Genomic DNA, 14,420 nt, shown 5'->3' with positions numbered 1-14,420 from the left:
CACCACTTCCTCTCGTGGTCAGTTTGTACTCTAATGGTGCATCGCTCTTCTTTCTATCATCAGGAATAGATGTATCTGTGAGCTTATCCAATTTGCTGATCATCTTCGTTTCATCAGTTCTCTGAGGTAAATTGCCTTCTTTTGCTTTCACTGGTGCAGGTGCAGATGCTGTTTTCAGTTGCTGAGCCAGAAAAAAAATACTCTATGAGAATTTGAACTCCCCACCATTTTCTTGGTGACAGTATCTTTCTATTTATCAGTCAGATAGACAGTTAACTAGTGTATCAGCTACAATCCTGTGCAGCTTTTTGGTTTAAATGTTTTTGTTATGGAGTTATGAGCCCTTAATTATAGATCTTTTTTAAAAAAGGCATTATTTTGCTAAATCAACGATAAAATCTGAACTACGACTTCCAAGAAAAATTCGCTGGCAGGGTTTTGGAGCATTAAAAGTGTCATTAAATTGGTGTTAAAACAGTGATCGTGGGTGCTCAGGTAAAAGAAAAATTTGAGTAACCGATATTTCGATTTTTACCCCAAAATTGCAATTATGATGTCATCTGTAAAATGACATATGTGTAAATGTTAATTAATTTAGTCACTGAATAGTGAAGATTTATTTATCACCAAAAAGAATGCATGTAAGGCAGTAAATAAGGAATTTTAGACGAAGGTAAGTATATGCTTATCCTAAATGGACATATATTTAAAGATAAGTGAAAAGACATTGTTCTGGTCCATACTTGTCTCCCTGCTTCTGGCTTTCTGGGTACTTGCTTGTACTTGATCTTCTTTACTTTTAGGGTCTTCGATTCTACAAGTACAAAACAGAAAAAATGCACTTACACTAAAAAAAAGGACTGTAAACCATCAGATATGTCACCGAAAAATATACAAGAAGATAAGTACTAAGAAGAAAAATAGTCATCAGTACATAACTGAACAAACTGACAAAACTTTACAGGACAGGTTACGATTTAACTAGTAATTGCCATGGGGTTAGTATCATGGGCTGACTAGCAGTGTAGTTTTCTATTTTAGGGAATATCAAACAGAAGGCTAGGATTTTTAAAATGTCGCCCACAACCAGAACCCTAAAGCTGGGTCTTTTCAAAAATTCCTTGCATTTACATGTAATCTGCAATCTTTGTTTTATCTTCTGTCATTACGTTTTGAAAACTGACTCAATTTTCTACACCAATGATACCTTTGCAATACTTATATCTTACCTTGGTGATGCTTAAGTATTTTTTCTTGGTGCCTCTTTGACTTAAAAAACAAGGAAAAAGGATAAAACATCACATCTAAAACAGTAACTTCAAACACAGCTTGTATTAATCATCTAAATCATGCAATGTTGACAAAATTATCCAAAATTTACCAACAACTGACTTTGTGCAAAATTTAACTAAAAACTTCAAATTGTCAAAAAGCTATTATATTCCTTTAATTCTAAACAAAGGTCTTTTATCTATTAACATATTAATACATATTTAATTGTCAAACTGTTCATTTCGAAATAACAAGGCAGCATAGCTGTCAAATGTACAGACAGAAAACAGTGTGTGATCATAAAAAGTAGAGAAACTACCAAAGTATGATGACTTACCCTGATCCCCTCCACAATGTTTGTGCCAGCCAACCATTCCTCATTCACTGCAGTCTGCGAGTTGCTAATGGCTTCAATTTCTTGAGTGCAGAGTTTTCTCAGTTCAAAGATATCCATTTCCTGGATGTTAAGAAGTATTTGAATTAAAAGATCTCTTCAAGTTATGGAGGATCACCCATCATTTACTGTAAAACATGCAACGGCCATTAATGAATATTTTACTCTATATCCATATTATATAAAATGCAACATTGCATTAAGAAAGAAAATAATAAACTACTAAGCTTTACATAAAAATCTGACTAGTTCATCAAATGCAAAAGGTAACAGTTTTAAATTGTCAAAGAGGAAGATTTTTTAATGTACTTCAAGGACATTAAAAACTTTTTGATAATATTTAACAGATAATGACAGAGATTTTAATGTCACAAAAAAATCAAAATTACCCCATCCTGTCAAATTTTACCTCCCATCAACCAAACTGACAGTTTTAAATCATGGTCTCTAGCAAAAACCGAGCCCAAATGGCTGGTGGATTTTGAAAAACCATCACATAAGCATGGGTTCAAGACATTTTGTTTTTCCTGCATGTAGTCAAGAAAAGGGGATCTAATGTGGTTATTTTAATAAAAATATTGATTACCATACAAAAATTTGTTATTAAGAAGAAATTTTTAGTGGAAAACCTCATGCTGTGTACCACTGAAAAGTTTGCAGCAACAAGTTTGCAGGAGTTTACAAGAACATTTTATTGCAAATTTGCAGCAGGCCTGATATTCTTTAAGGGTTGCTAGGCCATGCATTTTTACCTTTAAATTTTCTAAATCACTGACTTCTTTGGCTAGCTGCAAAGCTGTATCTATAGCTTCTTTGGCTTCTTTAAACATCTTAGACTTGCAAAAGCATTGTGCCCTGTAGAAATGGGCTTTCATCCTTATTTTGTTGACCAATTCTGACTGATTCACATCTTCTGTCAGGTCTAGGCCTGAAAACATTTAAAATTCTAAGAACTGGACATCGACACATCTTGCCTCTCAAATTTCAGTTCAAGCATACTGTTGATGAATAAAGTCAGTCTACATAAAGTAGCAAAACTTGTTAACCTGAAGGACTTGTCACACTGAGCATGACATCTTAGTGAACTAGCTGTTCCAGTCTGTTATGAGATACTGGGAACTTACTTAAAGGCATCCTACCCATGTATGAAAATGTCCCAAAGTCATATTTTAATTGCCCTACAAAGCTGATCCTTCCCCAGTTAGACCTTGAAAATGTGCACATGACCAAGATTCATAGCTGATGGACCGAAATGTTATCTTTTAAACAGTCATGTTATTTACTAAATAGTCCCCAAGTAAAGAATATTAATTATTGTTTTATCATCCTATCAAGAAACCATGAAAATTCACTTTCATAGTAAGCATATAGATCATGCACAACAGAAAGCTTCCATTCATATACCACAGTTTTCTTGTGTCATGAAGTGAAAAGGAAGCAATTCCTGATTCTGTGCAGTACTGTATGTTTAATGTGAACGTTAGAAAGGCAGATGCTATTCAAAATGACTGCCCAGTAATTCAGAACTTAATTTTCTAATTATAAATGGTATAAAACATCCCATCAATGTGCAGGGATGGGTCCAGAACTGGTTCGTGAGAAAAAGAAAACTGCACTTTATTCAAAATTATGTGGATTTTGGCATGAAGATCCTAGATAAGACAGATAAGAGATATTTATTATCTCGACTTTTACATAAAATTTGTTTTTAAAAATGGAGTAATCACATTCAATATGGCCAATAAATGAATATCCATAAAAATTGTACAGAAGATTTGAAAGGGAATCCCCTGCAGTATATTAATTTCATGTTCCTACCTATTAAAACTCACCAGTACAGCTGTATCACTAAGAAGTAGGACTTGATGTGACAAGACTTAAGGAATTATTAGAAATGGGATAGGGAGGTAACACTTTTTTATCGTAAATAAAAATATGTCAATGTATAAGAAAGTCATTTAATTGAAAACATAACGTCCTTACATTCCTGGCATTTCAGTGACACCATACGCTGAAGATCAAGCTTAAAAACAGTGATCTGAAATGAAAAATATAACAATTAAAGCTATCAATTTTAACAGTGAATGGTACTGGTTTTATATCCTTTTGTATTGTTTTATGATGCCCCATTTGTGGCACATATAGCTTTCACCTTTATCACTAAAACATTTTACTCCACCTTACTCTAGCTCCATTTTTAGTCTGACATGATGCCAGGGAATGCCAATAGCCTCATTTAAAGCCATTTAGGGCATTCCACATAGAAAGAACAATAAAATTTATCAACTGATTAAGATGTAAAGCAACCATTTAAAAACAACTGGTCTATAAAAGACTTGAAAATTTAATTTTAATGTCAGTATTTGAGTGGATTTCAAAAGAGTGAGTTTTTATCATCTTTACAGTCTATGACAGTACATTCTTAAGCTTTGGAGCACGTTTCAAATGCTGGTTTCTGCCTTTCTTTCTGTAGGTCAAAACTTTTAATTGAGATGGTTAAATGGTTTCACCTATACAGTTACCAATTTTCTGAATACTCACCCACGTGAACAATGCTTCTGCAAACCTCACTTGCACATCGGCCAGAATCACGTCTGCATCTTTATCTCTCCAGTTACGCAAGAGGTTAGCCAGTTTGCATGTATTACCATATATTGCTAAGGCTTTCATGTATTCTTGTTTGTTGAACCCAATGATGCCATCTTTTTTCATGACATCGATAACTCTTTTTGCTTCCTCCACCTACACACACAAAAAGGCATATATTTTGTAAGCATTTATTTCTGGTTTCTATCATAGACAATTAAATATCATAACTTTGATTGCATTTTAACACTATTGTAAGACCTCAGAATCAAGGACATTCCTATGGAGTGGTAGCAACAAAACTGAAAAGCAGGCTACCTATTAATACTTCTATTCTATAAAGAAGAAGTACCACAAATAATGCAAACAGCTAGTCTGCAAATTTTAATTCTAAATTTATGCATCTGAAAAAGTTAAGGTACACTATACCTGATTTCTGTCATTGTCAACCCTAATTTGTCTGTTGATCATGCTTAATAGTATATCCCCTCGAACACGGAATTCATCAATTATCATAGTAATTTCACTGCAGTACACAATGGCTGAAAAAAAACATACTGGCTTAATGTAATGCTCTTGTCAAGCATATAGATGTAGAAGTCAGATGATTATGATTTATCTATTATATGCTACCCTCTTGATTTCATATCTTCCTGACTTATTTATACTTTAATTACTTTGAAATGATCATTCATTATCAATAAATATTAAATCAATTAAATCATATAGTATATTTATTGGTACTGATCCTGGGTTTCATGCTGCAGTAAAAATTTACAATATACAAATTTGATCCTGTAGACCTTTACGCAAACATATATCAGGCCTCTTGCAATCCACTGTTCCTCCAAAGCCGTTTAAAACAGTGTTGAACTATATTTTGTTTCCATAAAATTTCAAAAGAAACCTAAAAAATCATGTCACATGAAAGAATTGATTCAGTTAAATATTTTACACCCTGTGGTTTAACCGACAATTCAGCCAGGTCGGCCCATTGCAGTAAAAACTTCAAAATTTCGTCATTTAAATATTAATTAATATTTTGAATGCATTAATCTGACATGGCTTTATTAGGTGATGAACTATTCAAAAGAATCGAGAGGCCTATTTTCAAGTTTTACTGTATTTTCAAAGTGAAAAACTTTGAGAAATGTCTTTCAACAAAATTTTCAAGACCAACTTTAGAAATGTTCAAGTTTTTATTGTAGTTAATGTAAGTGACAGCCAAGACAAGAACAATATTTGCTGCTTCCATGAAAAAATATACCTATCAATTCTATTTATTTGAAAGTTGACAACAAACTGTTCCAAATTTATATCAATTCCCCCATGTGCAACCAATGGAGAGAGAAATTTTGAAAAAATTAACAAATTTACCTTTGTGCAGGTCTTTCAATGCCATTAGATAATGGCCCTCACCCTGGAAGATAAAAAAGAAATGCAATTGGTATCAAAATCATTTTATTGCAATAGCCACAAAACAGATGGTTCAATAGACTTGGGTGAATAAAAAAAATATTTTAAATAATCTTTTCAAACCACTGATTAAACCTTTAAATGCAAGTGTGGGCATGCATTAAGCATGTAAATTGCATAATTACAGACAGGCAGACAGACAGACATCTAGACAGACAGACACAATTACACACTACAGACAATTTCAAAGACGACCAAAAACATATATGAATATAAAAATCTCTCAGAAACATACCATCATCTGATAACAAAAACAGCGATTGAAATAAACATCAACCAGCAGTTGATGGGGGGTGATACAAGTGCCTTTCTGCAGGTGGAATTTCTCCACATATTCCAGTGCTCTGCTTAGATGCTCTGCAGCAACATCAAATTCCCCTCTTTTAAATGGTTCTTTGCCACGCTCCAAATACACCATAACCTCCTCCTCATATTTGGCAATCTGCAAAGAAAAAAAATCAAATCTATAAGAACAAAATACCCAAGACCTCAGACCTCAGACTACAAATGGGCTCAAGTAAAATTAAAGGGAGGGGGGGGTCATTTTTCTTAAAAATGTGTTCTTTAATGTCCACCATTTGTTCTGTGGGACAGTGGTTGGAAAAACACTAGTAGCCCAAAGAGCTGGTTGGCTGTATGTTTTTACTCAGTACATACAGGAGCCCATTCAGAACAGCTCACTAACAGATCCATGGATCAAATATGGCGACCCAATTCAAAGCTCACCGCTTAATTCTCAATTAGACACTGAACAGATTTCCTGCAGGGATAACACAACAAGCATTCAAGTGGGTCGGCCATATTTGATCCACAGATCTGTTAGTCTTCTGTTCTAAATGTGATTTAAGGTAAAGTAGTAAATACCAATTTCCATGTCTTTTCTGATATTCTCTACTTACTTCTTCGTCATGAGCTTGTAGTTGTTCTGAAGATATGGACTGAGCTTGCCTGAAAATGTTAATTTTAAAATGAGTTTTACAAAATATGAAACCTAGAATCTTTGCAAGGCACTTCTAAGGAAACTCTGTTTAAAAAGCAAGCTGGATTCTTATCCTTATGTACACTTTTAGACAAAAATTTGTGTATAAACATTATTGAAATAACAGAGGTGTTAGAAATTGTAAAAATCATTTTAACTTACAGTTCTTCTTTGGCAGGATCTTTCCCATTGTTCTTTATTAATAAAATAATAAAAAAATCTTTAAAAACACATTTTAACAAAATTTAAATCATAACTCTACTATAAGACTATAGAAAAATTACATGAACTCAAAAAATAAGAAACAAGAAAATCAATGAAAATCAAAATCTTGCAAATAACAATTTTTACCACAATATGTTAGATATATAAAGCATTAAATCAAAGAAAAAATAAATAAATAAAATAAATAAATAAAAATACAATTTTTTATATGAAATCATTTTATTAAAATATTGATATCATCAATCAATGAACCAAAAGTAATTTTAAGATGGTTACATCTAAGAACTCATTATTATTATTATTATTATTATTATTATTATTATTATTATTATTAAAAAAAGCAAATTAAAGGGCCATTCAGAAAAGATGATCAAAGTACTACCAGTAACTGATTCACCGACTAAATATGGGAGACCCCACTTCAAAAGCAATGCTGCTAATTCCATGTTGGTCTCCCTGTATCCACATGTGCCATCACTGCAGGGGCCTAGCAATTAAACCTTGGAGCCGAGATTTGATACGTTTAATGGCGTGTGTGGAGGTGGGGAAACCATCAGGAATCAGCGGCATTGCTTTTGTAGTCGGGTTGGCCATATTTAGTCGACAGATCAGTTAGTACTCAGATCATCAGCCATCATACTTCTGAATGGCCCTAACAGATCTGTGGATCAAATGAGGCCGATCCACTTGAATGCTTGTTGCATAATCCCAGTAGGGAATCTATTCAATGTCTAATCGAGAAGTTAGTGGCAAGCTTTTTAGTGGGTCACCATATCTGATCTGTGGACCTAGCTGTTAGTTCACTGTTCTGAATGTGCTCTAAGGCCTCATTCACAACAGTGGACTATGTAGTCGGTGGAATAAATATGGCCGCCTCACTTAAATACTTGTTGCGTAATCCCCAATGGGAATCTATTCAGTTAAGGAGATTACTAGATGGCAAACTTTAAAGTGGGTCACCATACTTGATCTTCGGACTAGTTAGTCAGCTGCTGTGAATGCAGCTTAATTACTAATTTACATTCCCACAAACCTGTTCAGAACCAGGTGTTGTAATGGGTCCTGGATTGGCCTCCACATCTCCTGCCACTAGCAACAGTAGTCCTATTAACAACAGCAGTCTCAGGCCGGCTGACAGGTACCCTTTAACATCAAAATTTTTTTAATAATGTGAAAAACAGAACAAACAAGGCAGCAAAGCTGTCAAATGTACAGACAAAAAACAGAAAATAAAGATGCAAAATAGGTCATTTTGTCAATACAGTGTTTTCCACGGTCACGTGACTTCCGCTAAATTTTCCGTGAGAACACAAGATTTTGCGGGATTTGGAGTTTCAAGGGGCAAGTGTGGAGTGTACATGACGGACGCCATATCGACGAGTGCTCGTTTCGATCTGAATTTTCAAGGATTTGTAACATGATAACACCTGCATTTTTTAGAAAACACATTCATGCGAGTACTTGGAATAGAAATTTAACAGACGTACCTGATGACTTTTCCAAGAAAGAACTGAAAACGTATCTCATAGACAGCAAGGATAGGACATACGATAAGAAATTTGTGCGGGCATTCAAAAGTCTGAAAGCTTAACGGTTTTTTCAAGATGGATATGTGCAGAAAATCTACACAACAGCTTTAGTAGACCACTCTGTGTCACCAGAAAACTGTCATGTTTAAAGCTAGACGAAAACAACAGGCCATATTTGAATCAGAAACATAGCTACTCCACTCAAGTCCAGGGTCAAATGGCTGTGTATAACATTCATGAGTATGATTTTGTTTTGTGCACAGAGAAGGATCTCTTCATTGAATCTGTTATGTTTGATGCTGTTCATTGGGCATCTGTAGTTCCTAAACTGACCAGTTTTTACAAGACATTCATTTTGACAAAGTTGGTGTACGCTTCTATTGAACTTTTTTTTTTCATTTTTTTTTTCATTCAAAAATTCAAGCTTTATTCTATACATGCATTTAATACCAAACTGAGAATATGTGCAATATTATTCTGCATTGTGATCTTTGGTTGTGAAAATCTTTAGCGTTTTATTTTCATGCTGTTATCATAATCCTTGCATGATAATAGTCCTTTTTCTTTTTTTGGAAATATTTTTTCTTTTGTGTATTTAACATGGATATAGATATTAAAAAACACTGTGATAAAGCAAAGGTTTTAAAATATGGTTGTATTAGATGGTGCTATTATATAGGTTTTATCGGAATACAGTAGAATGGAAATGGTTCTCAGGAGTGAACTTTCACCTTTTTAGACTAGATTTTTATTTTATTGAACAGTTGATGCAGGATTTAAGTACAATTTGTATATATTTTATGTATTTAGCAGTGCAATGGATATTTAACTACATTGTGATATAGTAATGTTTTTAATTATAACTTCCGTCTCAGATGATGGTGCTTTAAATTAACATTTCCCGTGTAGGTTGGTTTTATTTTACTCAGGTGTTAATGTGCAGCTTTTTTAGATTAATTTTAATTGGAAGATGGCACAATGCTAGTGCATTTACTAGTACAGTAATTTATTTGCAAACTTGGACATGCAACAGCTCAGAAGTGAACAAATCAAATATATCTTTGTGATAATATTTTTGTACGCAGTTTTACTTTTCTAAATAAAACGATGAAAGAAAGTAAATTTGCTGTGATTAGCTTCTTCAATATAATTTTTCTAGTCCTACTCTCTGCCGCTTCGACCCATGTCGCACTTGAAATACTGTTAGCCGTATTGCGTGACTTTGGAAAATCAGCTGATGGTACTGCATCAATAGACATACTATCTTTCCTGTTTGGCTTACCGGATTGGAAGTGACAGCCACAGACTTTGAAGTTGACAGTTATATCTTTCAATGAAATGTTCGCACGACCAGCAGCACTAATCCATAGCAATGTCGAACGTCTATCCTTTGGAAATACTAAAAAACTACAAACATTGTCTTTGCTACCTCTACGGTGGCTGCAGTTATACATACAGCAGTTGTCATGACTACCCATTACCGATAAATGCAAAGAGTGGGAGATCTACTTTACATCGTGACAGCCGTCCATGATGAAGGCCCCTTCTACTCTAGCCCCCTGAGAAACAGTCCCGCACAAAATGGCGCAAACTGCGCATGCACCCGATTTCGTGGAAAACACTCTATTTTGATGCAATAATAAATAATGCTTATAATAACACAGTCAGTTAACACTGATTTTTAATCATGCACAACAGGTAACATGGTCAATAACAGGAGCAGATCCAGAGATATTTTCTGACAGTATTCCAAAGTATCTTTGTTGATCCATCCTACACTTTTGATGGTCTTCCAACAGAAAAAAATTGATACCAGTCAATGTAAACTTTAAAATCTGACCGGCATCTGAAAGACCCAGAAGACGGCCTCAATCCACCCCGCAATAAGATTATAGTTTCTGGACCATGAGAGTTCAAATTCACATAATGAAAATCCCAATATTTGAAAAATGTTGACAGTGCATAAAATAATAAATAATGTTTAAAGACATAAAAACCTATGCAACTGCTTATGTGGAAATACAGAAAATCTGAAGAGCTTCAGGTGGATGGGAGTTGAAAATGCCAGTGTTTAGAAAAAAATTAAAAAGAAAACACAAAAAAAAAAAAAAAATCCAATAAAGCTGCTATTCAAACTTTTAATCTTGCTGTATTAACATGATATGAATAATCCCAATGTGTTTGAGGATAATAAGGCACTGTTATTCATCTATAGCATTAATGTTGGCATTACACAATTTTTTTTCTTTTGTAAACTTATTTGCAATATTAAACAACATTTACCTGCATAATTATCACCAATTCCTAATTATGTGACACAGTTAAGAGAGCTTAACCTATAGGACTTGAATGGGAAATCTCAACGTGTGTTTTATGTAATCTTATTTAATGGGCACTTGAAAATCAATTAGGCAAGTAATTTTATAGCTCTGAATTTAGCTAGTGATTATCCCAAGGGACAATTACCACCATCCATAAACAGTAGCCCCATATAGCACTCCATAGAGCTGCATTGCTTCCAAAACAGAAAACAATCACACTGATTTCCAACACAAGCTACACTTCAGTCCTATGAAACTTTTCAGTAAGTTAGAATATCATAAGTAAAATGGTTTTTCCTTAATGGTCATCCCAGCAGCGATGTCCAAAAAAGGTTTTTTTTCATCTTTTATGCAATTTAACATAATGCTTAACAGCACAATGGCCATCAATTTTTTAATAATAAAGTAAATGTATCATAGCTATTCAAAAGATACAACTAGGAATGGTATTCAAGCCAATGGAAGTTCAAAGACTAAGTTACACCTTGAAAATGTCCATATGTGAAAATTTTAATTGTAACAAAAAACTATATAATTTCCAAGAAAGTTAACCGATATAACAGGTTTTCCAACTGAAGCTATAATTTAGTGCTATGTTATATTTCTGTAAGTTTGAGAAGAGTAAGTGACTTGGTTTTCCTTAAATGGTCACTATGGAGGCATTGTCTAAAATGGGGTTGTCTTCAATTTTGATGCAATATTACATAATGCTTAACAGCATAATGACCATCAATTTTTAATAATAAAATAAAAGTATCATGGATATTCAGAAAATTTGATATGGAAAGGTCTTCAGGGCCATGGAAGTTTAGAGTCACAACTTCAAAATGCCAAAATGTACACAAGAGATAACTGTACTGAAATGAATTTCTTTCCACTTTCAACACTTTTTTTACATATATATCAAAATAATCAATTTACTGTCGTTTTTAAATGATCAACTAAGAAAGTTGTTGACATAGGAAAAATATCAATAGAACAATTTTAAATGTCCAATTTGTTCCATTCTGAGATTCTGAACATGGTGAATGATTGAATCTGACAAACTGTAAAGATATGAGTTTATTTCTATTTTTGACACTTGATTACGCAATGCACAATAACAGGTTTACCATCATTTTTATATAATCAACTAACAATATTGTTAAGATGCAGAAAATGTCAAAAGAACACCTTTACATTACTAATTAGTTCACAAATGAGATTGTTAACATGCCTAAGAATTAAATCCGAGAAAAAAGACTTATATACAATAAAAGGCACAATTTCACCAAAATTGAACCGATCAAGCTTATTTTCGAACCTCATCTGTATTTTAGTAAATCTGATCACCCCTGTGAATTTCAAGACGATTGGCCAATTGATTTTCCTTGAAATGTGTTATCGGTGTTGCACATATGCTGAAATAGTGAAAAAAACAGCATAACTTCCATAAAAATGGCCCGATCAGGCTGATTTTCAAACTTGACCTGCGTATTATGAATATTCATCATTTCAATAACTTATAAGCCAAAAAGTAAAACGATTTTTCGCTTATCGTGTTATCGGTGTTGCATTTATGCTGAAAAAAATGAAAAAATAGCATAACTTCCACAAATATGCTGATTTTCGAAGTTGACCTGCGTATTATGAATATTCATCGGTTCTGTAAGTTTCAAGCCAAAAGGTAAAACGGTTTTTATGTACAGACACAGATGTGTCTGTACATATAGCCATCATCTGCGTCTGTCGTCGCCGTCGCCGTCGTCGCTGTCGCCGTCGTCGCCGTCGCCGTGCACTTTTACCGATAACACGATAAATGGAAAACTGTTTTTTCTTTTGGTATGAAACTTACAGAACTGATGAATATTCATAATACGCAGGTCAAGTTCGAAAATCAGCATGATCGGGTCACTTTTAGGGAATTTATGCTGTTTTTTCACTTTTTTCAGCATATATGCAGCACTGATAACACGATAAGTGGAAAACCATTTTACCTTTTGGTATGAAACTTACAGAACTGATGAATATTCATAATACGCAGGTCAAGTTCGAAAATCAGCATGATCGGGTCACTTTTAGGGAATTTATGCTGTTTTTTCACTTTTTTCAGCATATATGCAGCACCGATAACACGATAAGTGAAAAACCATTTTACCTTTTGGCTTGAAAGTTACAGAACTGATGAATATTCATAATACGCAGGTCAAGTTCGAAAATCAGCATGATCGGGTCATTTTTAGGGAATTTATGCTGTTTTTTCACTTTTTTCAGCATATATGCAACCCCGATAACACGATAAGTGGAAAACCATCCTACCTTTTGGCTTGAAACTTACAAAACTGATTAATATTCATAATACACAGGTCAAGTTCGAAAATCAGCATGATTGGGTCATTTTTAGGGAATTTATGCTGTTTTTTCACTATTTTTCAGCATATATGCAGCACCGATAACACCATAAGTGGAAAACCAATTTACCTTTTGGCTTGAAACTTGTAGAACTGATAGATATTCATAATACGCAAGTCAAGTTCGAAAATCAGCATGATTCGATTATTGTTAGGGAATTTATGCTCTTTTTTCACTTTTTTCAGCATATATGCAGCACTGATAACACAATAAGTGGAAAACTGTTTTTTCATTTGGCTTGAAACTTACAGAACTAATGAATATTCATAATACGCAGGTCAAGTTTGAAAATCAGCAAGATCGGACAATTTTTATGGAAGTTATCCTGTTTTTTTTTTTTTTTTTTTTTTTTTCAATTTTTTCAGCACTTTTATAACACCGATAACATGATAAGTGTAAAAATGTTTTTCCTTTCCTTGGATTGAAATTTACAGAACTGGTGAATATTTATTATATGCAGGTCAAGTTTGAAAATTGGCATGATTGGACTATTTTTACAAAAGTAATGCTGTTTTTTTCCCTTTATTCAGCATACATGCAACACTGATAACGCATTTTAAGGAAAACCAATCAGCCTTTTGTCTTGCAACTCACAGGAGTGATCAATCTGACCAGTATACAGATCAAGTTTGAAAATAAGCTTGATCAGTTAAGTTTTGATGAAGTTATTAGCCTTTTTGTATATAAGTGGTTTTTCTTCAGATTTAATTCTTAAGCATGTTAACAGTCTCATAACGGTACTAATTGGATATGTTAAAGTGTTGTTTTAACATTTTCTGCTTCTTAACAATATTGTTAGTTGATTATATAAAAATGACGGTAAACCTATTATCCTGCATTGTGTAATAAAGTATCAAAAATGGAAAGGAACTCATCATTGCAGTTCGTCAGATTCAATCATTCACTATGTTCAGAATCTCCAAATGGAGCTAATTGGACATTATAAATTGTTCTATTGATATTTTTCCTATGTCAACAATTTTCCTAGTTGATCATTTAAAAATGACAGTTAATTGATGATGGTTTTATGTTAAAAAGGTGTTGAAAATGGAAAGAAAATCATTTCAGTACAGTTATCTCTTGTTAACATTTTGGCATTTTGAAAGTGTGACCCTAACTTCCATGTCCTTGGAGACCTTTCCATGAATATCCATGATACTTTTATTTTTTTATAAAAAATTTGATGGTCATTATGCTGTTAAGTATTATGTTATATTGCATGAAAGTTAAAGAAAACCCCATTTTGG

The 14,420-nt window shown here is 33.5% G+C and overlaps 1 protein-coding gene across 2 annotated transcripts in view; it reads right to left on the bottom strand.

Annotated features, from left to right (window-relative positions):
* The window catches only part of LOC106166586 (3'-5' exoribonuclease HELZ2), a 56,388-nt gene that overhangs the window by 35,206 nt on the left and 6,762 nt on the right, over positions 1-14,420 (bottom strand). Inside the window, exons 3-15 of one of the 2 annotated variants that reach the window (XM_086998331.1) lie at positions 7,966-8,075; positions 6,870-6,901; positions 6,628-6,676; positions 5,964-6,170; positions 5,630-5,672; positions 4,682-4,794; positions 4,208-4,408; positions 3,650-3,704; positions 2,419-2,594; positions 1,610-1,729; positions 1,230-1,269; positions 744-814; positions 4-181 (exon numbers count right to left, since the gene is read on the bottom strand). In XM_086998331.1, coding sequence (XP_086854457.1) covers positions 4-181; positions 744-814; positions 1,230-1,269; positions 1,610-1,729; positions 2,419-2,594; positions 3,650-3,704; positions 4,208-4,408; positions 4,682-4,794; positions 5,630-5,672; positions 5,964-6,170; positions 6,628-6,676; positions 6,870-6,901; positions 7,966-8,075 — 1,395 coding nt within the window. The remainder of the gene's footprint in view (positions 1-3; positions 182-743; positions 815-1,229; positions 1,270-1,609; positions 1,730-2,418; positions 2,595-3,649; positions 3,705-4,207; positions 4,409-4,681; positions 4,795-5,629; positions 5,673-5,963; positions 6,171-6,627; positions 6,677-6,869; positions 6,902-7,965; positions 8,076-14,420) is intronic. The other variant, XM_086998332.1, reaches the window with a different exon arrangement.

The sequence above is a fragment of the Lingula anatina genome, unplaced genomic scaffold (genome assembly GCF_051362555.1).
Source record: "Lingula anatina isolate TDL-2025a unplaced genomic scaffold, LinAna3.0 unanchor82, whole genome shotgun sequence".
Lineage (NCBI taxonomy): Eukaryota > Metazoa > Brachiopoda > Lingulata > Lingulida > Lingulidae > Lingula > Lingula anatina.
Note: the sequence above shows the minus strand (reverse complement) of the source record. Positions and strands in the feature narration are given on the sequence as shown.